The sequence below is a fragment of the Chelon labrosus genome (genome assembly GCF_963514085.1).
Source record: "Chelon labrosus genome assembly, chromosome: 12".
In the NCBI taxonomy this organism is placed as follows: domain Eukaryota; kingdom Metazoa; phylum Chordata; class Actinopteri; order Mugiliformes; family Mugilidae; genus Chelon; species Chelon labrosus.
In genome coordinates this window covers 6849482-6871960 of record NC_140345.1, presented here as the reverse complement: position 1 = coordinate 6871960, position 22479 = coordinate 6849482, and the positions used below count along the sequence as shown (strand labels likewise).

The window sequence follows — 22479 nt, the reverse complement described above, 5'->3', positions numbered from 1 at the left end:
GAGAGAAAGAATGCAGCAATAAAGATTTGAAAACAGGTTTTGTTTGAGAACAAAAGGCAGACAAAGAGTGCTGTACAGATAAAAAAAAAGAAAAAAAAAGTCAATGTGCATTTGTGAATATGTTTGTGTCGCCAGGTGTGTCCATTTATTTGTCCACGATATCCCAGGGAAGCTCGTAAAAATAGGAGGCCGAAGAGGGAGCATGGCATTTAAAAAGCACAGAGCATCAGCAAACACAACAAAGCAGTAAAGAAGTTTGAAACTCCAGAAGGTCTCTACAGTCTGAGCAATGTTTGCATTTGTGCATATGCAAATTTTTTGTACAGTACGTGTGTGCGTGAGTGTCAGCTTGCCAGGCTGTCTGTCTGCTGCACTGCAGATTTGTGCACATTTCCGTAACACGGCCAGTGATTTATATGTCAGTCATCATTTGGGATCAACCTGCTTTTTAATTACCAGTGGTTTATGTTTGTTTTTAATTTTCCTCATAAGCGCATAAATCGCTCTCCTCTCTGCAGCTCAAATCCATCTACATGGTAAATAAGCATCCGTTATAACTGCATATACAAGTAGTGCAAAGCTAAATTTGACCCCCCCCCCCCCCCCCCGCTTGCGTTTTCAGTTCAACAGTTTGATAATGTATACACAATGCAAATTATGATAATGACTATACAATGCTAATCTAATTAAGGTTTAGGCCAATATTATGGTTTTCTCAGTTAAGCTCAGGTTTTGCTGATGATTAACTTCTCTCATACAATGAAAAAAAAAATCTGGTGGTTGAAATTTTTTGGGGATTTTATAAATTAGTGGTAATGATCATGTTAATAATGAGAGCTTTAGAATCTTGGTACCCATCAGCAAATGAAGCTCAGCATAAGTTCCATCAGGAAGACTATCTTTATCCTCACTCCTTAACAACTCTCTCTCTCTTCTCGCTTCGCTAATCAGCTGACTATGGGACTTTCCAGCTCAACCATCCAGATTTTAGCACCATCTCCATCAGCCCATCATGTCATTGCTGTCCAACTTGAAATATGTTCTCTTCTGTTTAAACCTGCTGTGACCTTACACCCTGTTCCACCTCATGACTGCTAATCTCATCAAGATGTTGAGCACTCTCCTCTTCACCACCACCAGTGTCTACACTGTAGACCATAAAGTCTTCCTCAAAAGTGAAGCCACGTAAGTAGAGCGCCCCCTGGTGACTGGCTGCATTATAGGTCATAAGCTCCACCCCCTCGGTTAGCGGATCGGACTTGAACTGAACTAAAACAATAAAATACGCATCAAATAATTTTTTTCAAGGATGGTTTCGATCATTTTAGGTAGGTAATATAATGTTGACGTATACATTAAGTTTTGTTTTAGTTATCTGACGCTATAGAAACAGGATGTGACATCATGAAGACTACGAGTTGCCATGCCAATCGCTCGGTGAAGCGGTCCCATAGGAACATGAGTTGGAATTTAAAAAAAAAAAAACAATGAATAAATAAGTACAGTGTGTAATCCAACATTTCTGTGTAACTGGAGGTAGGACTGCGGTATTAATTAAACGAAAACACAAGTATGATGGAAGTGTGGGCGGGTCATCAATAATGCGACTCCGCGGGGCTCCACTCTCAGACCGTACTGCGCAGAGATGATGCAAGATGCCGCCACCCTTATGCCCAGGAAAAGAGCATCAGTTTGGTGACATTATCAAAAATGTTTCGCATTTGGTAACCTAACCAACACGTTACCCACACACAGACTACCTCTCCATTCTCTCACTTGATTCACTCAAGACGTTACATTTGTCTTGCAGTTTTTGCAGACTCGAGCATTACCCCTCCGCGCAGATTGCCGAGCCGCCGTCTTTTTAAACTGAGGCTGCATCAAAGCTTATTTTTAACACATACAATGCATATTTACTACGTAATCTACGTAGATTTAAGTGACAGGAAATATACTAATCTTAAAAAAGCAAAATCAATATCACATTAAGTGTGAGGCACTTTGTACAACAAACTGACTAAAACAGTGGACGGGACTGCTCTGTGGGGGAGGAGAGTTGATAGTCATTGTGGCCTTTGGGAAGAGAAAAAAAAAAGAATGAAAGCACGTATCCCTACAGCTTCCTTTTATTAGTTTCCCTGCCAATAAAGTATGTTAGTGTATATGTAGTCAAGAGGCGACAGTGTCACACTGTGTCTACTGTTCTTCTCCCCAGACTGTAGGATCTATATTGCAGACACCAAAACCACTTGCTGTCCATGGCTACGCAGTCCATAAAAGCTAAAAATTACTTGGGTACCATCCACAGAACCCCACTGGCCCCTGCAAGCTGCTTCACAGCTCAATTCACCAGTATGGCCCAGCGGGCGGCCGTTGCTATGGACCACCGTTTCTCTGCAACTGCGCCCAGAGCCGAAGGCCTGTGTCAAACTCATTCAGCATCACAGACTGTATGTCTGTTCCACTCTCCTACTGCAATGGCCAGAATGGAGAGACATGGCCCTTCTGTGGTCAATGATAACATTATTCCCCCAACAGATGGACACAGAGATAGGAACATGTCTGTGACTTGACTCAAGCACCGCTTCAGTCTGCTGGTGATGGTTTATGGGGGGCGAGGGGAGAGGGGGTGCACCTGTTAACCGCCATAAGGTGAATCAGCAGTCATGCACTTAAATGCCCCTTCAGCCGCTCTGAAGAAAATGAATCCCGGGAGACAATCAGCCGGAGCTTTCCTCAAGGTCACTGATGCTTGGCCACTTTTTAAGTGGCCTTTGCCAACTGTAACAATCTCTACAGAAACAATCGCAGCACCAATCCAATTTGGCCCAGCTTCTTTTCTTTTCTCTTTACTTCAGTGCAGACGGCTGCATAGCATCACTTTTGTTTTGCCCTGCTGAAAGCAGAGCATGAATTGATGACCTTATGAATCTCAAAAGAGCCCGGCAAATCATTGCGGTAAATCTCGCACCAGCACATTAAGCATGACCGCAGGCTTTTTCCCGTCCATTTTTTTTTCATTTTCCTTTCTTCTCTCTTTGTCCGTCTCTCTCTCACTCTTTCGTTCCTTCAAGCACTTGGGGGTCTTTGAGAGCGGCCAACTTTCCCTGGATTGTTTTCATGTGCAGCTAATTAATTGCCTCTAATTAATGGTTGTTTGCAGTGGGCTAATGAAGTGGATCAAAGCTTACTACTCCTGATGTTGATGGTGCGTTCACACCAGCAGTGAGAGAGCGACAAGCTACAATACATTTTCAATCGAAGCCGGAGATATGAAGCGACAAGCTGCAGTCTGGCTCTCAACATGAAAGCTGAGCTGGCTTCAACTTTTTTTTTTTTTTTTTTTTTTTGTCGCTCCGTCGACGTGTCAACCAATCATATGCGTTTGCTTCACCCGTTGCCGTGATATATATAGTCACAGCCCGTTCCGTGGCACCCCACGGTCAATGACGTCACAGAGCACTTGAGTGGCACTCAAGCGGCGACTCGGGCGACAATGTCACTGGCAACACTGACAGAGTTGTAGCTTTTGCCACTCAAAGTGTGAACGCACCATGAGGCTCTTGTGTTCGGGTGGGAAAAGCGATGGAGAAGAACAGGCATGCAGTGGAGAGCGTGCAGGGGTGTGTCAGGGAAGGAAAGTGGAAGCTGCAGTAGACCTTTTTTCAGTAGCTCTGTCAACAATTGTTTGGCTTCTGTCCAGACTGGAGCCAGGCAATCTGAGTTTGATCTTTTGGCAGCTGCTGTTATCTCGTCTTTTGATAGCATGACAGCAGTCGGTTTGTGAAGTGCATACAGTAAACCCGAATCTGTGTTTATGTAATATTTGCAAAGATAAGCAAATTTAAAGCGACTGATAATCTTCTGTTTACTAAATGCATTCTCTTTAATGTGTTCTTGTTTTACCCAACTTCAAATGCTGTCAGAAAGCATTAAACATTCATTAATACGACAGAGGTTTGATTATGTTTAAACCAAAACTAGCAAAAATGTCACCACTGAGGGTTTCTGTAACCGCTGCAGCTCACAGTACCACTTTATCTATGCCAGACATGGCCATAGATCGAATGAATTTGACACTCTGGGAAGAGACATTTTGAGAGTTTTCTAAGACAGAACACTCATCGGAGACCTCTTCAGCATTGTTGTGTCCGCGTTCTGAAAAACTCCCTCTGATTTCCCTGTAGATAGTGCACTGCTTTGACTGGCAATTTTCTGCATCCGACAATCTCATCAAAGCAAACCTATTAATGGCGATGATACGAAAAAGGATTCTAAATGGCAGACAGATGAATAGCCCTGTGCGTGTGTGGGTGTTTAATTCTCCGGGCCCAAGCACTGTGTAGCTTCATCGAAAGTGGGAGGACTGGCCATGAGCTGCTGGGAAACAATTTCAGTACTTATTTGGCTGTGTCTGTGGGTGTGAAAGTGTATGTGCATACTGCGACCTCATCGATCATGACACCTTGTCTCTCAGGTGTGGTCACCTACACAGTGCTTGCCCTCTCTCCGTCTTTATCTCTGTATGTTGCCATCCATCTCTCTGTCTCTCCTCTACTCTCCCTCCTCATCCCTCCTCCTCCTTTTCTTCTTCTTCTTCTTCTCGCATCAGCACCTTTTATTTTTCTGCTTTGGGCCCACCTTCTTAATCTCACCCTTCCCTCTTTCCTCACTTTGTTTGGCCTCATAAATCAGTCATTCTGCACCGCAGAGGTGGCTTTCTCCCCCCTCTCCCTTGTATTTTTTTTTTTAACACACCATGCCATTTTTGATCTGAAATCCTGCAATCATTCACTCGTTTGTTGGACTCCTCTCTGCCTGACTTTTTCCTCTGCTCTGCTCCTCCCTGCTCCACTGGTCTGTGACGCATGCCCCTGGCTTTTTCCCCTCCCCTCCGTGCTCTCTTCCTTCATTCTTTTATACACTGTGCAGCCAGCCATCTCTCCCTCTCTCCCTGTGTCTCTTTTACTTTGCCTTTGTGACCCCATCAGTCCCTCAGTGCCCCAGCTAAGCCTGGTCACTCTTCATCAGCCAGCCTCCCCTGGACACACAGACCTCCCAAGGGTAAAAGGAAACGGGGTCTTGTTGGCAACCTCAGTGCCCAGCCTGACAGTTTCACCTAAGTTTAAGTCCAATTCTGATCCTCCTCACCCCTGGATGAGCACCTCATTACCTTATCCTTCCCTCCTCTTGTCTCTACATCAAGTCTTCCAGATGGGAAGTGTATTAGCATCTGCACTGGCAGAGTACACAGTTTGCAGCTCTTCAATTTTATGCACTTGCCCTTTTCAGCTCAATCAGCCTCTCTCGCCCAATCACGGCTGGTGAGGGCTTCGTTGCAGCGCCCGAGCGGGGATAATCACCGTGGTTACTGGTGTTACCGGAGGCCACTGTCTGGCCACGTTAGCGCTGCGCCCTACAGGAGCTGCGGAGACAGGTGTCACAGCAGCAAGAGAGGGTGTTAAACAAGCCCGGGGCCGAGCAGGAGGTATAAACGTTTACTCTTAGTCATGGAAACTGTTTCGCTTGCAGTGAGGAATGCTCACCCCATGGCGTTACCGTTTTAATGTTCTTGCAGACTCCCCTCTCGCTCCCTTCGTTTCTTTTCTCCAACCCCGATTCAGCATTGATTGACTTTGACATGAGTACACCTTGTACCCCAGTAGAAAGAATACATAGCAACCGCGTTTGTGCATAGTGCCAAGGGGGCCAAGAAGCCACAGAGGGAAGCACTGTTTACTGATTTCAAAGTTCCATGGCAAAGACAAATATACAGTGAGAGGGGTCAGCATCTGGAGCAAAGCTGCTGGCTCAGGGGACATCAGGACACAGTATGGAAAGTTGAACCCAGTGGGTGCCTTTTGCTTTTGCACTGAGTCAATCAGATCAGCTGGGAGTCAAGAATACTGGATTGATTGGCAGGCATCGAATGCCAGCAAATGGAGTAGACGTCCTTGGCATCCTACTCAGCATTGAAAAACTTCCGCAGCAAATTTGGTGAAACGCCAGTTGTTCTCGGAGTGCGACACATAAGGACGACATAGATCACCATTATGATAATCACAAGCAGCACCGTCTGGGGAATAGTAATGGGAAGGAGATGAGGTGGCAGCCATAAAGAGTGTTTCTACATTAGCGCTGGCCTGATTAGATTGACAGAAAGTTTCTTTAATGGACAATTAAACAAATGGTCAAGTGAGATATAAGGATTCAATTACCAATCGGTGTCTTTGGGTGCCCCTTTCAATCATTGTTCCTCATGTATTCTGCGTGCATGAACTTTTCTCTGAGGACAAAACACAGACTGATATGCTGCTGTAAACAGGATGTGAAAAGGGATATGTGACGGACAAGTCATACAGTATCACAAGTATTTGCAAGGGAAGCAAAGTCACTTGTCATGTCTTATTTCCCTTTTCTACTTAAGCCATGTAAAAATAAAATCCTTTCTCGACTTAGCATAATGCTGGAGGAGGTTATTGAGATACTATCATTGTGTGAAACAACAACAGTTAAAAACAAGGAGTTATGGATTGCATTGACAACTGGAGGGCAGATTGGGAGATAATTACTCTGGAATACATCACCTGCACTAAACGGTGAGCCTAGAAACTTCTGCTTCTGAGTAATGGACCCATAAAAGCCCAAGGGAGAATAAAACCAGCCCACACTATGCTACGTAACTCTTTCAGCCGCGACTTCCCCAAGATGTGACACAGTCCAATTTGTTTATGGAGTTTATGCCGAGGCAGTTGTTCAGACGAGATAGTGGGCCACCCTGTCCAGACCCTTTAAGACTGCATCAGTTGATCAAACACAGCCGTGTACAACAGCAGCAGGCAGTGCATTTAAAAAAAAAAAAAAAAAAAAACTCATTTCAGCTTCCCTCCGTCGACGAGTATACCAGCACTGTCTGCCAAGTTCCGGTTGTCCAGTTATTTAGACCCACAAAAGGACAGTGAATGAAAGGGGAGAAAAAGAATTTTATGCTGAAATCTGATTTTGAACTGGGCTCATATTTACACCGTGAACCAGCAGATGGCAGGGCAGAGAGCAAGGAGGGGAAGTCTAGCTCTTTTAAATTAAATTGTCAGCTGGTTTATTTTATTTTGGGGGTTATTCTGCAAAGTTTAGATCAAAGGATAAACCTTGGCTTACAGTGAAGACTTGTGCAGTGCACCGAAGAACAAAGAAGGACACCGAAATAGCAAGACCAGCACAATGCAGAAGAAAGCATAAAGGCAATCTTAACTGTGGCATGATGCAAACTGTGCCTGACAAGCATCAAACACTGCTATTGGGCTCAGGCAAACTCTTGCATAAGCAGTGCTAATCCTGCGTTCAAAAGAAACACAAACATACTACACAAGTGGTCCATAGGCAAGGTGTTTGTATATACATGCAGGCCTACATTTATCTATGCAGTTCTGAATGCGTGCTCATTCTTGTCCATATATTTTTTGTTTTTATGTGTACAGCATTTCCCTTGATGTTTGTGTTTACACGCCAAGCCTCCCTTCTGTGACTCACAGCGACATTGATTTATGCATGGCTTCTGTGTGTGCGTGCGTGCGTGTGCGCTTGCACTCATATACCAGCTATAATTGGTATTCAAATCTCCTCCCACAAGTACGTCCAACTCCTGCCGTTTTTCACCCACCGGAGCCCCAGCCAAGGTCCAAACAGGATGATGGGGGAACAAGCTCAAACGGATGGCTCTCATTGCACACATTCAAATAAACAAATGGGGGTGATTTAATGCACACAGCGATAAGGCAGGTGGTAATGGAGGCATAGGAGAGAAATGGGAATGAGGTGTAAGAACGGAAGTGATGGAGGGTAGCGATTAAGGGTGGCCAGGCAGCAGAGGTGGAGTTAACGGCATTTATTACTGTACGTGCGGGGTACGTTTGGCCCACAGCTGCTGTGGATCAGTCACCTCCACGATGCCATGCGCTCTGCACACAAACATACGGCGCCGGCTCTGTGTGTGCGTGCGTGTCTGTGTGTGCATATATGTGTGCGTGTGTCCCTCAGGCCTGACCGTCAGACACCCTGTGAAGTCTTTATGTCTTTCTTCTCTGTCTCTCCTTCACTCTTTTTTTTGCTCTCTCCATCTTTCCGCCCCTCAATCCCCCCCTCGATCTACAAAAGAGGGCCAGGTCCTCCCTCACCATCTTCACAGCGCCCTCTCAATCTATCTGTCCACTCATCTGTCTATCCACCCAATCAATCTGTCCATAGCTGGTATAATAACAAATGCCAGACCCTATCCCCTCCCACCCTTTTCTCTCTATTTTCCTTCTCTTCAGATTTGTGGAAGAAAAATGACCCACACAGGCGAATTTTTTTTTTTTTTATAGTGCCATTTTTAAGGAACACACAGTATGTGTGCACATGTGAAATGTGTCCAGAAAGAGACTATCTTTAAACCCCCCCCCCTCCACCCACCTCCTGCCTGAAGCCCCCAGCCTCCTGTCTCTCTCGGCCCCTGTCAGAGGCTAGATTAATGACAGTGATCAGTGAGCAGCCCCCAGCTGAGGTTTCCTGCAGCTTAGGCAAAACCCTGCACTGCAAGCATCACACACGCGCGTGCACACACGGGGACGTAAAGCACATTTACTTGCAACACACACGCGTATTCGTAAACGGGCACCAAGACACACACGCGCACACACACACGAAAACCTCTTTCCCAGTACTCCAGTTAGGCTAACATACAAACGCCTACAGCTCATGCATATAAATCAACCATCCACTGTTCCTCAAGCACACACGCGCACAGATACGCACACAGAAACACACTCCAGGGATGAAATCAATACACAAGCCATGGTGGGGTTGGTCTCAGCACGACCAGGAGAATGGCCATGGAGTAATGTGGTGCTCCCTGTATATACGCACAAGAGACATCATCTCAATGGCAAAGCACAAGTCTGACTCTGACAATGCCCGACCTATAGCACTTAACCCCTTTACAGCCTAGACAAAGCCCCATGGATCACAACAACCACAGGACACAAACCAGTAAAACAACATCCACGAGCACGTCCTCCTTATCATTCCTGCGTGGGCGAAATTGAATGAGGTTTGTTATGAGTTTGCATTTCAATACACATCCAAGCAGTTGGCACAGGATATCAGGCTGAAGTTGCTCCGAGTAATGATGGAGCCTAAACCAAATCCCTATTTTGCAGCAGCTGCAATAGGGTTGCAAGTGACCATGAACTATATTGCGCCCGAGGAAGCAATACAGGACATGCTGAGATGTTATGGGAGTAGGGGGGATGAAAGCAACAAAGGCACTGCAGGTGCCATTGCAAGCCTTCGTAATAGCTTGTTAGATGTTATTGTATCTGATAAGGTGAGATCTCAAAGGTCTTTCCAATCCCTCACACTGCTGCGGAAAATGAAAGCAGCAACAAACGCCTCTGCTGGGTCTGGTGTCTGCTCACACACGTCGGGTCCACTGCGGGCATTGTTATGAGCTCTCATGTGGCTGTCAGAATACTCAATCGGAGCTTTCTCTGTCTCTGCGCGCGGGGTATGTGTGCACAGGCCACATATGTCACAGGCTGCATATCCGGTCACACACACAACAGTTGTGTTTCAACACACATCACGATCAGGGAAGCATGGGACGCTCTCTTAAAATATTTCTGCGGGGGCAAAAGGTGAGTGAGCTTGCGCCTTTCACTTTTGTTTTTATTAACTGGGTTTTCGGGGGGCTTTCCTACAGCTGCTAAAATAAGCGGTTCAGACAGTGACTCATACCTATGTAGCACTACAGTCCGGGTTTGCGCACGGGGCTTTGATTCTAAGTACCTTGTGGAGAACGTTGACAGTGCTCCGCAAAACGACTGCAAGCTGGAATATCTGCACGTGTTTTTATATCTAGTCGTGCGCTCTTCCACCGCTCCGTCCCCCTGCCTCATAAGTCAGAACGGACCCGGTGCACATTTCCAGCTTCTTGTTAGCCCGGACTTGAGAAGAAACTTGCGCGGGGAAGCAACAACACATCGCTTGACACTCTTCCCATTCAAATCGCACTCATTCACTCTTTCCTTGGAGCCTTACCAGTGTTCACCAAGCATGCGACTGTGATGATGGTGAGGGAGGCGCAGTAGTTCCACACGGTCGCGAAAGCCATCGCTGGTATTCCCGTCTGATCTCTTGCTGAATATTCCTCTTCCTGGGAGAAATCAGAGTGGCATGAACCCGCAGGTTCACTCTCCGACAGCTCCTTCAGCGTCTGTGTTGTGTGTGCGAGCGCGCGTGTGCGACTACGCGTGAACGAGTGTGTGCCTTGCCAAGCGCTCTGAGCGTAACAGCAGGTTTTCACATAGTAGTGTTCCCTCTCTCTCACACACACCTACTTTGAGTCCCTCTGAATGCTTCAGCGTGATGGCTTGGCCGGTTTTTCTTGCTTACTTTACATTGTAAATATATTTAAAAGACTGCCAGCAGGGCGGGACCGTGCGTCCTTCTAGCCAATTGCAGACGGCAGGAGCAGGTGGAGGGCTGTGCGGATGAGACAGAGGGGTTGGGCTTTTAAAAGAAATGGGCTGGGAGAACTGGAGGAGGGAAGAGGGGCTGCATCTTCCAGTTAATTGAAATCAATTCGCTCTAAATGTGATTGATAACCAGCATTAATTTCCCGACGCAAATAACCAATTTAAGCATTTTCAAATTCCGCCCCATGGGCTGAAAAGAACGTGGAGCACAATGATCAAGATGACCAAAATGAAACGGCGTTTTATTGTTTTAATTAAGAGACGACAACAGTGGTGCATTTAGTAATTGTATATTCGAAATCACTTGGAAAACGATTATGCAAATTAGGAAGAACATATGTATTCATTGTAGCCAGTGTCAGGTGAACTCGCCCTCCCCTCATTTTGAGGCACGGTGGCAAACATTATTTTCTGTAAATTGTCTTTTCTTATGAAAACAAAGAAGAAGGAAAAACAAGTACTGTTTGCCTATTTGGTGATTAAACCTAGACTAACCTCACTGCCAAATCCGTCCATGCAGCAGGCTCTGGGCGTTTTGAGATTAAATTCAGTTGCAGGAGCTGCTTTGTCTCCAAATGTGCATAGGACTCATCAAGGAGAGCAGGGAACAGACCTGAGTGTATACGGGTAAATCACCGTTCACAATGATGGTAATGGCCCGGAACAAAAACTTGTGCTAAGGACAAGCCACTGTTTCTGCTCATCTGTAGTCAGGGCCTATTAGGTCCTGCTAAAGGGGCTCTTTAAGTTTACCCTCATGCTGTGGCCACAGTTTGCCCATAATTGTGTTTTCCAGTCAGAGAGCGCTGCTCCATTATGAAAATTGTTTCTCTTTCTACATCTCTCTCTTTTTTTTTTTTGTGCTCATAATCTAGTGTTATACCATGATGGACTTGTAGCCTCCAAGGCATCTTTTTGAAACTGTGTCTTTGGCGCCTCTCACAGGTAACATTTGGAATGGCACGTCATGGGTCTCCAATATGCTTTGGCCTCTCTCTCATCAGTCATAAATCCTCCAGACATGTTGGAGAGTTTGAACACTCAGAGAAGTTCAAACAGGCCGTAAAGCATCAAAGCTGTCTAATAACATTAATATTAATATTTCAACCCGTGACTTCCTTAAAGTTGCTTTGAACTCTCATCTCGTATCTGACCGGCTGATGAGTCTGTGTGAGATCTTTAAGTCTCCGCTTCAGGCTCTCTCCGCTCGGTGATGTTATTTCTCAACGCGAGTCTTAACCTCGTTGTTTCGCGCGTTGGTAATATCTGCCCCACTCATTCCCCAATTCCCATCCCATGCCATTTCTCCCTGTCAGCCCTGCTGCGAGTGTTTGTTCCCGGGTTGGCAGGGAGTCGATGGCAGAAGCTCCCACGTGCCAGATGGGGCATTGTCAGGAAGTAATGAGGGGAAAACACCTGCTTCTCCAGCGAACTCCACTCCTTCATTTTCAGCCGTTTGACAGAACATATGCAGGATGCGTATACAAAACCAAGTGACTGTGACGAGAACAGCAGTAGGCAATGACATACAGTTACAAATGCAGGGGACTGCAATGAATCAGTGGGCTGTCATGCCTGGTATAACTCACCTTTACATGTAGGGTTTTGTGCTGAGGGCTACCTGAAAGTTTGTGTACCAGACCAAGAGCTGGCCGACTTTAATGCCACCTGCATCCTGCCAATCTGCATCCTTATCCTGGGAAGATCCTGCCTGCACAAAACAAAAATTGTTTTTCTCTATTCTGTATGCACTACACAGCCCCCACATCACCTTAAGCCGTTGTCCGGTGGTTCATCCATGAGGCGATATCAAGGTCAAAATGTCACCGTAAACTACTCTTCTCCCCCTCCCAACCAGAGCCTTGTACCTCAGGGACAGCTCCGCTGTGTGTAACTCCTGATACATAATCTTGTCTTTTCTGGCCAAGCGCCTGAAACCTCAGGACCAAAGCTCACAAGGGAGCACACAGCTTTTCACTCATCACTGACTCAAAGGCCAAAACAAAATGGTGCTCAGTGGCATTTAACATGCAGGGGGGTATTTCAAATTTACAACAGTGTTTTTGTTTTTTTGTTTTTTTTGCCTGTGGAGCGTGACATTTTTTAAAAAGCCTCTGTGTTCTGAAAAGGGTCTCCCACTCTGTAGTTTCTGTATTCCTGAGCTTGACCTAATACATAAAGTGAGATGAAGTTTGCAGAGTCGGAAAAGAAATACAAGGAGTGCGTAAAATGTTCAACAAAGGATGACTGCGGCAGAGCCGGGCTGCACAGGGGGCTTGAATAATCAGTTTAATAACATTATCCTGGCTGTGCTCTGTGGCGCATGCACCCGTTAATGGAGTGTCATTGTTAAACTGCCGCTTCGCCCATTATTAACAACGGCCTACGGTCAACCACACACCGATAATAAAACCACATAAAACCCAACATAACTTCAACAGACAGGCGTAATGAAATTCTCAGCGATATGAGCACGGTTATGGTAATAAGCGACGTCGGTGCGGCACAGCGTTAAGGGTTACAAGGCGACGGAGGAGAAAATTAAAAAGATGAAGCTGTAGTGTGTGATGGTTATTTCGGAGTAGGCTCAATCTAACCCGGTTAACTAGCAGCGGCTACACCTGCCTGCTCTTCGTAACGAACGGTCGAAGTTTCAGGGTTGCCAAAGATTTAAATTGTTCTGCGTTTTAATGTGTGAACGCAACATTTTATTTTTACTGAGGAAAGAACAGTGTCGAAGTAAAGGTCAACGCTTCAGAGGAAGGTCTTTCAGGTTGAGGACGAAGGTTGGTTAACAAGCTGATGCAAGCCCGAGATGGCACTCAATCGAGAAGATGTGCGGCCAATCAAGCATGCGGGCTTTCACCGTGTTGTCAATACTCCCCAAACTCTTTTGTATCTCTTAAATGCAATAAAGGTTCAATTGCACACTGGAGGACTACCATTATCTGAAAGCATTTTATTATCAAAGAAACCCAAAGTACAGTAAATAAAATATTACAACGCCGCGTGCTCGAGAGCTGTCTTAGTAAAGAGAATGTAATAGCCTCCTCAAAGATGTTTTGAGCTCGTACTGCGCTGGAAAAAAAGAGGCCACCGAATGGTTCATTCATTATACACAGCTGAGCAATTATGTATGCAACAGAAAGGACAGAATTACATGTGGAGCCTTTATGGATCTTACAAGTACACAAGATTCTTCATCATCATTATGCTAAGAATGTAGCCCTCGATTTTCCACGCTTCCGAATAAATGAAAAGAAAATTGCCCACCTTTATACCAAAGAGACATAACTGCAGCCCACACCCACACCCACAAGCAAACCTGTTTTGGTATCTCTAAAGCAATCATTTGCCCCACAGGTGTTTTTTAATACCGAGCTCGTAAATGATTTTGATTTTGCTTCCCACACTGTCTCTCAATATCCAAATTTGCCTCCCTCCTTTCTCCCCTATTCTCGTCCCCCCAGTGTCCCTCTTCGTGCATCTCCTCATCTTTTGGACACCTGCACTATCTCCCTCATCTCTCACTCCATCCTTCCCCCCTCCTCATCTGTCCACCCGCTCAAGCCGTCACACCAGCGGTTGCTTGTCTCCAGTGGTGGAGGGTATGGACTCCACACTTGATTTGTAGATGGGCTTTTTCTGAGACCGGTCATCACTGGAGAGAGAAAGAGAGAGAAAGACAGAGGAGCATGATTACCAGTGTATCGATCTCTCGGTAGACACTCAAAAACTATAAGCGAGGAAATTATAGACTAGAACCAGGCACTGGAGCCACACCTGGTTGTAGATATGAAAGACCATTGTGCTCTACCTTGAAACCTTTGTACACACACGCTTGTATACTCACACCTTGGAAGGATTACATGTTTTTTTTCATGTTCACATAAGGACACAGAGTTCTTATAAAGTAAGCTCTTACAGAAATTCAGCCTTTTGAATTTTTTTTTTTTTTTGTCAGTCCATATGGAAAGGAAGTTAATGGGTTAAGCTGCACGGGTTCATGGTGCACATTAACATTCTGCCAGCTTATGGGATTAATGGAAGTTCCACTAAGTAGCCGTTTTTATACTTATACCATATTTATACACAGAATTTAACTTGATGTTGTAAGGTTTTTCACAAGCAGGAAGAGGAGTGAGCGCGAATGATGTTCAAGAATGAGGTCAAGTAGGTCAGACCTGCGTAGATAGAAGTTAATATTCAGCATGGATAATGCTTCTTCAAATACAGGCAATAGCCTTAACATGTTGAAGGATTTCTAGTAAGAGCACTAATACAATGAAGTGTATACCAATGTGCACACACTGGAAATGAAAGGGTATTGGTTCCCTTATAGAAGACGACAATGCGGACAATGGGCAAATCTGTAATATAATTACTAATTATTCATTAGATTTTGTACATGTTTTTCAGTGAAGATCATATGTTACACACAGTGTTTACTCATAAATAAAGATGACAAGAAACAACTGTTTCTTACATGGGCCCCTTGCTGGTCTTGTTCTGCTTGGCCCTTCGGCACAGGAAAACAGTCATGGAGAGGATGAACACCACGAGAGACACAGCCGCTGCCGAGGTCATCAACAGGAGACGGCCATTCGTAGACTCATACCAGGGGGCATCCTCTGTGGGACAGATCAGACGGACAGGAAGAGAAACATGCATCACACAGAATCCAAAATCAGCAAAACTATGAGCTTCCTGCCTCCAGGCGAAACCTCTAGATGCAACCACAGGTTTGTGTGTCTAAGGAAAACAGTTTGTCCCTTTAATTCAGTCAGTCACAGTCCTATACATAGCACTGATCTTAAAGATGTTTGCCTGTTGCAAGACTCGCTGACTATCCCCTTCATGTGCTTGAATTCCCAATTTCTGTATAACGTTTGAAGAAGGGGACTTTGTGAAGCTGGTCTTTAGAGCTGGGGACAAAGTGAAAAATTAAGGTTACGGTTATTTGAAGCAGCAACAAACACATGCTTTGTCCGTTCATATGCGCAGCACTTCCTTATGTTAAGAGGATTTCTTGGGAGCCGGCGGTTCGAGCCAGGAATGATTCATTAAGGTCTGAAAAGCTATTGTAGTGTAGCGTCAAAGCAGTGGCACAGAGCGTTTTCAAGGATGAACAAACATCATAAGAGTATCTAGAAATGATTACATTTTTAATTAGAACATGTTCTCCAGAAAAGATGCCGGCGCACAGTGACCAGTGAGTCAACTGCGGCAGTAATAAGACAACTCTACCATAATAAATAACATGCATAGGCTTAATTGCATTTTTAGAGGTTGTGTAATTTCAACAGCTGAAGACTTATGAATCCTCCTGGGTGAGAGAACAGTGTTGAAAATCCGCAGTGCATTAACACTGTGCAATCACATCACAGGTCACTGATGAAGATGATTAAGAAAGATGAAGTGCTGTAAATTGGATGAGCTAAATTTGTTCTAATTAAATTATTTCTCTGCTTGAACGCGATCATCGTGTTTCAGGAGAAACTGGACGGTTTGTCAGTCATAGACTCGGACAAATCTAACTCTACGAGAGCTCGCAGACAGTGACATATCTAAATCTGCGCAATAAAATCACACTTAATAACGAGAGTATTTGTTCATTCAGTACTTTCACTAGAGTGCACTCATGTTTGCCTTGATATTTCCATCAAAAGGAAAAAAAAAAATCAAAGGTCAGTTAAAACCATTGCTTCTTATGCGTCTTTGAATTATATTCCTGTCCTTTATAGTTAGTGCAGTTCTGTCGTTGTCCTTTATTTATGGCATTTAAAATGCATTATGTCCTCTGGTGTAGTGCCTTATCTGTTTGACATTTCAGAGGTAATCTCATTTGGGATTTTGACACCTTTTGTTGAATGAGGTATTTTAATAAATGTCTTTACCTCTCTTTCTTGGTGCTTCACAGTCTTTTTTTCCGCATTTCTGTAATGCCTAGCAGATAAATTAAACCTCAGTGAAACCTGCTGTACTTCCCAGAAATTTAGTCCATTAAAGGTTACACATTTAAAAGTGACCAAACTGACGTAATAGCTCCCCAATAAGTGATGTATTCTGGTGGCATGGCCTTTTGCTTCTGCTTTTGGGGATGTCGACAGATGAATTCCCCCAGTTACGAAGAAAGCTCAGAACAGTTCTCAGAAAAAGGAAGTTGGAACGCAACTTCTTTATAGGTAGTCAGTACAAAGGACAACAGGGCTTGTTCAGGTAGATCTAAAACCATACCAGACAGCACGGTGATGCTGATGGTGCGTGTCTTGCTGAGGGACTCCACAGATGGATGGTCGGCCCTGCAAGTATACTGTCCTGCATCCATCTCAGTCACCTTCTTCAGTGTCAGCGTAGACGAGGGCAGGATCCAGTCGCTACCCTGAGTGAGAAAGGCATACGAGAGGGCGTAAGGGAGTGAAACAAATGGAACAAAAAAAAAAGTGTTTCACTTGCCAGATTGTTTGCTGCCCTGAGAGAACTGACAAATTCATACAAAATAACATTGTGCTTAGCTGAGAGCACGAGAGAAATGGAGAACAGATGATGCTTATTGACAATCAAGAGAAAGGAAAACAAAAAAGTGTTGTTTTGGCTGAACTGTAGATGGAGGAACAATAAGAGAAAATGAAATGAGACAAGAAAGAGAGACTGGCAGTGAGTAAAGAAAGACTGAAAGATTCAAACATCTGCTGGTGTGCAGCCCTGGGAGAGCAGTTCCAAAGTCCCGAATGAAGTGTATTTACCTGAGCGGTAATCCCAGTGAATGAACACACACCGACACAAGTCAATAACCCAGATAACGCCATCATCCGCAAAGAATGATGCCGCAACAACACACTGTTAACACAACACATAATGAGATGGCAAGGGAGCGGGATGAATTGTTGACACAGAAATAGCAGCACTATTATGAGATAGGGCCCAACAGGGGAGGAAACAAATAATAGGCCAAACACAAGGATTGGAAAACAAACGAACGTGGAGGAGGAGGTAAAAAAAAAAAAAAAAAAAAGGAGAAAGAAAAAGAAAACATTACACCATGCAAATTATTTGGCTCCTGGGAGCTGCAGTTCCTGCCAAGAAAGTCCATTTCAATTTGAATGGATCTGAATTAAGAGGATTTCCCATAAAGGCCAGGTCTGGCCAAAGCAGCATTTTGTATGTAAATCCACTGGCTCCCAAAGCGGTGGCCTGTTTCTGCCTCTGTCCTGCTGTCATTACCGGGGGCCAATGTGCCCACGGCGGTTGTCTGTCAAATTGGACCATTCTGACGGCACTTTCTTTCCCACATCCATTCCTGTCATACATGCAGTGGGCTTTCACTCACACACACTCTTGTGTCACCTCTTTTGTTGTCAGCGGCCTTGCATATAAATGTGACACGCATCGATCCACAGGTGGATCCCAAATTCGTATCCATATAATCTGTACAGTCTGTCGGCCTGATGATAATTATTACACTTTGTCAAAGTGACCGTGCTGCATATTCAACAAATAACCTAAGGCACTGCATATGAGCATGCTGAGGACAAACAGTATTAGCGGCATAAAATGTCCACTGAATTGGATTTGGACTTGTAAACTCATTTAAAACCCGGATTAGCAGTGACCCTTTAACAAGCATATTAACCCCGAGCCAATTTATCAAGAAGAATAACAAAAGGGAAAACTCTCCAAGTACATCTGCCGGTTCCCAAGATATCTCAACAGCTTCATTAAGCTTCGAGGCTGCAGTAGAGGCGGTGGTGATTTTGATGACACCTTGAAAGTGTAATACAATTTTCTCACCACAAGGGCACAGTATATCTCCCGACTCATCAACTTCTTGTTGTTCCGCATGCCACTTGTAACTATGGTATTACATACAGAGATGTCTTAATTTCCCTTGGGCAGAGATTTCTTAGCTCAGCCGAAAGCCCAGTTGAATAATTCAATGTCGGTTAACCAAACACTAAAAAAATCATTAGAAATCTATCCGCATAATTGTTTTCAGGTTGACTGGCTCTTGTCTAGACCTCATTAAACTATTAATCCCTGTAAGTGGGCAAGCTGCAATCCCCCAGCGAGCCCTGTGCCAAAGCCAACCGGTCACTTAAATACAGAGCACTTCTTTTGTGGAGGGGATGGAAAGACGACAGGCGACGGAAAGCGAGTGCCCCGAGAAAGTGAGGGAGAGAAACAGAGATGTGCTGGAGGAGGAGGAGGAGGAGGAGGAGAAAATTAGGAGAATGCTTGAACAAAGCCAACAGGCCAATTGAGACCTGGTGAGACTCAAAGAAGACAAGAAAAATTAAAAGAGGTCACAGCGAGAGAGACAGCGGGTGGAGAGAGGGTATAGGAGGGAGAATGACGAGCTTCCAAAGGCGTAATGAGGACACTGTCACGGTGCACATTCCCGGGGCTTTCTCACCTCTTTGTACCAGGAGTAGCTGGGTTTCTCTGACGAGCTGGTAGAGCACTTCACCACTGTGTCATCTCCCGCTCGCACCCTCAGTTCCTGTGGGTGACTAAGGTAGCTGCCGTAGCCTTCCCTGGACAGCGACAGCTCGTCCATATCTAAAACGCAGCGGGAATGAGAAAGCACGATCAGGCATTAATGAAGTGGGAAATTTGATGTACGCTAAGGCAACCGCTTTAAGCGTTCGAGACGTGTCTGAACATATGTTTGAAGTGGTAGCAGCTGGTAAACACTCGCTTCTTTTCGAGTATATAGGCCTAAGTATGAATGCTTCCCAGTGGTACAGACTGTACCAAGCAATCAATACCAATGATAATAGGCTTCATCTTATTGAAGTCTTTAGAGAGGAAATGTTGTGAATAATGACTCATTTTCTCCTCCATCTCAATAGATGGCCCACGTCCATCCAGCTCCTGGCTTCTGTCCCCTCTGTCTCCTACAGTCCTATAGTCCATTCTAATCTTTTCTTCTCATCGATTCCCCACATGAGGCTGGGGAGCCTATCAAACAGCATTATGGTCAATTTGATGGCCACTGAGGAGATGGAGGATGCTGACAATATGGCCATGGATGACATTTCATGTAGGTGTGTGTCCTACACTGACACCTTCAAACTTGAGCCTCGCCAGGGGAACATGTCTTTGTTTGTTTTCAGTGCAGTAAATATATAAATAAAATCACTGTAGTCAGCTGATCACAGGTAAATCACAGGATTTGCATTGGATTTGTATTTTTGTTGTAGCTGCTGTTGTTGTTGTGGAACAACAAGCAATGCAAAGATATGTCTAGTGTTATTAATAATGAATGTGTTTTTCTAGCCCCCACTGTGAAGAAAGCTGTGTCCACAGTATTTGTTTTTCTCAATTTTCTTCATGTTTCCAACCAGCATGAACTAAAAACCATCTTTCTCTTTCTGTTCCATCTTCTTACCTGAACTACGTAATGTACACTCTGGTGTTTTCATACTTCCTTTTGTTAGTAATATCAGTGATCTCAGGAAGGTAACTCCAAAACACTGGATTTTATTTGCACATATTTACGTGAGAGTTTTGTTGGAGTCTGTTTATGTTGCACAGGACATGCACAGCATGAGCATCTAAGAATGAAAACACTGCGATCCAGAGTCATTGTTCCACAGACTTTTAAAAAAAAACTCTCTTAGCTACCCAGGCACTCACATTGCACTTTGACCGTCAACGGCTGGGAGGAGTTGTCCGGCTCAGTCACATTGTCACCGTCCGACACGCAGCGGTAGGGCCCCTCATAGAGCCTTCCTGCGCGAGGAATAGACAGGAACATTTTGTCCGCAATCCGGGCCACTCGCATCCTATAGAAGCAAACTGATAGCTCACTCTCCCAGACTGTACGCCAACCCCGCATGTACTGGGGATGAGAAAGACAGAAACAAACAAAGAAACAAAGAAACATGTAAGCAGATGGCAAAAAATATTTTTAAAAATTACAGTTTTATCTCTTTTAGGACATTGTGTCTAAGTTAAGTCAGGGATAAACATGACATCACGTTGAGAACCATTACCTATGTCAGCTGTTTGATATGAAATTTACTTATCAGTTTACTGCACGTCTAGTGACAGGTACTGCAAATTAGTTTAGGCTATGAATTTTATGATATATAACTTTCTCACTCAACTTTTCTGTTCAGTATCTGTTCATATACTAAAAAACATCATAATAAAATCAAAATGTGTTTATTCTATCTTATATATTTTTTTAAAATAACTCAAAAGGTAAAACATTTTGGTCAGTTGTTGCCAGCAAGGCTGAATAAAAGTGAAAGCCACTCAGCATTTGAAAGTCTCCCCTGCCTCCCTCTCACACCCACCCATTAATTTGTTCCCACAGCTCACCTTGAGGTAGACCTCAAAGTGGACCTGGCTGATGTTGTGCTCAGAGTCCGAGTACACACACTCCAGCATCAACGTGTCTCCCTCCATAACCTCCTTTGGCCCTTTAATGAGCAAAGTTGCTGCATGTGGACAGAGATCACAGATGCGGGTTATTGATCACAGCATGAATAGACAGGGGGACTCAGGAGTAAAGGCATTTTGACCTGCATGGGAGATCTATAGCTGCTGTTCTGGGCTTTCAAAACAACCTCTCCCTTTTCCTGACATTTGTTTCACGCTCCCGGTGAAACTGCCAATACGGTCAAAGTCACCATGGCCACATGACCAGCAGCAAATTCTTTCACTTCAGTGATGACGCAGTTTTTCTTTAGGCGAGAATTTTTGCACAAAATAGTGTTTTCTTTCACAATAAAGGATCAAATATAAGCCATACAGCATAAAAAAAGTATTGAACTGTTCATATTGTCAGCTTCTTCATACATATACATATATATGAAAACATTTCCTGTTCTCATCTGTTTTGTAACCACAAGAGAAAACCCATCAGTGTGTGTGACAGAAGAGAAAAACAAAGCATTTCCTCAAGAGAACACATCAACACATAGAGATAAACAGACAAGCACACAAAGCCCAGGAACAACAGCTGTAGGAATATATTAGTGAAGGGAAGGAGGGGTAGGGGGACCAGAACCAGACTTTAAGATTAAAGCAATATCTCATTATAGAGGAGAGACAAAACAAGATAATAATAATAATAATAATTAAAATAAAAAAAAACATATTAAAACATATTTACCATAGCTCCCATGGATCAGGGCGACCACTGCCACCACTAGAAGAGCTTTCATTGTTGTGAAAAGCCTTTTGAGTACCAAACCAAACCTGTCCTGAACCCCTGCGCAGCTTCTAACCTGAAATGAAAGTTCGCTTAGTATTTATTTATGTCGGGGTGTAGGTGTGGTTTCTTTTTTTGTTTTTCAGGAAGTGAGTTCAAATGCGCTGCGTTATGAAAGCACGCCAATATTGGTCTGTATCGAGCCAAGAATAAATTTGTTAAGCGATGCTTGTTATATGATTACAGTCTTGTGAGTCCCCCCTTTTTTTCTTTTTTTACCTTTTTTTTTTTTTTTTTGCTGATGAGCATTCACGCCTGAAATATTGTTTAATGTGAAACAGTAAGCGAAAGAAGCGCTCCTGGTGGAGCTGGTGTTGAGCCAATGATCAAGTTCACTCCCGGCGCGTCATGTGTGTCTGAGCGAAGGCGGGTCTTTCACGTTTTTGTCTCAACTTGTTACCGAGGTGACTCTTTGCTTTTCTCAAGAAGTTCGAGTGAATTTGAAAGCAGTAGTGACACGAAGCCGTGGGGCGCTGTGATTTACGTGATACTTAATGCCGGACAAGCAAACGTTTTACGCTTCATTTGCTCTGACCTTTGATTGATTGGCTGTTAACCGGAGCCGAGCAGGAGACTGGATGGAAAGAGATTCTCAGCGATACGCTGACTTAAAATGAACCTCAGGCATCTGAGCGACTTATTAATACAAATCAAGGAAGGAAACAAGAAGAACATAACTGAGGAAAATGTATATATTATTATTAATTGGCCTGGGAAGTTTATATTATCTAGCTTGCATCA

General features: G+C 44.3%; 2 protein-coding genes across 3 annotated transcripts in view; both read right to left on the bottom strand.

Annotated features, from left to right (window-relative positions):
• The window catches only part of cadm4 (cell adhesion molecule 4), a 140630-nt gene extending 130133 nt beyond the window's left edge, over positions 1-10497 (bottom strand). Inside the window, exon 1 of one of the 2 annotated variants that reach the window (XM_084557062.1) lies at positions 10078-10497. In XM_084557062.1, coding sequence (XP_084413188.1) covers positions 10078-10150 — 73 coding nt within the window. In that variant the 5' untranslated portion in view covers positions 10151-10497. The remainder of the gene's footprint in view (positions 1-10077) is intronic. The other variant, XM_084557061.1, reaches the window with a different exon arrangement.
• A 2956-nt stretch (positions 10498-13453) lies between these two features.
• LOC311497229 (uncharacterized protein) lies at positions 13454-21791 on the bottom strand. Its single transcript, XM_084557427.1, has 7 exons — positions 21640-21791; positions 20844-20962; positions 20154-20358; positions 18928-19073; positions 16752-16896; positions 15001-15145; positions 13454-14175 (listed from the first exon to the last, which is right to left on the bottom strand). Exons 1-7 carry the CDS (start codon positions 21689-21691, stop codon positions 14088-14090), a joined length of 900 nt encoding a protein of 299 aa, XP_084413553.1. The 5' UTR covers positions 21692-21791; the 3' UTR covers positions 13454-14087.
• Between the last annotated feature and the right edge of the window lie 688 nt (positions 21792-22479).

Bases quoted from the DNA above. Each gene is read 5' to 3' on its own strand.
- LOC311497229 (XM_084557427.1), bottom strand. From the start codon at position 21,691: ATGAAAGCTCTTCTAGTGGTGGCAGTGGTCGCCCTGATCCATGGGAGC. The intron at 20,359-20,843 runs GTGAGCTGTGGG...TCTCATCCCCAG, and splicing joins ACTTTGAGGTCTACCTCAAG to TACATGCGGGGTTGGCGTAC. The intron at 15,146-16,751 runs GTATGGTTTTAG...TCTGTCCCACAG, and splicing joins CAGCATCACCGTGCTGTCTG to AGGATGCCCCCTGGTATGAG.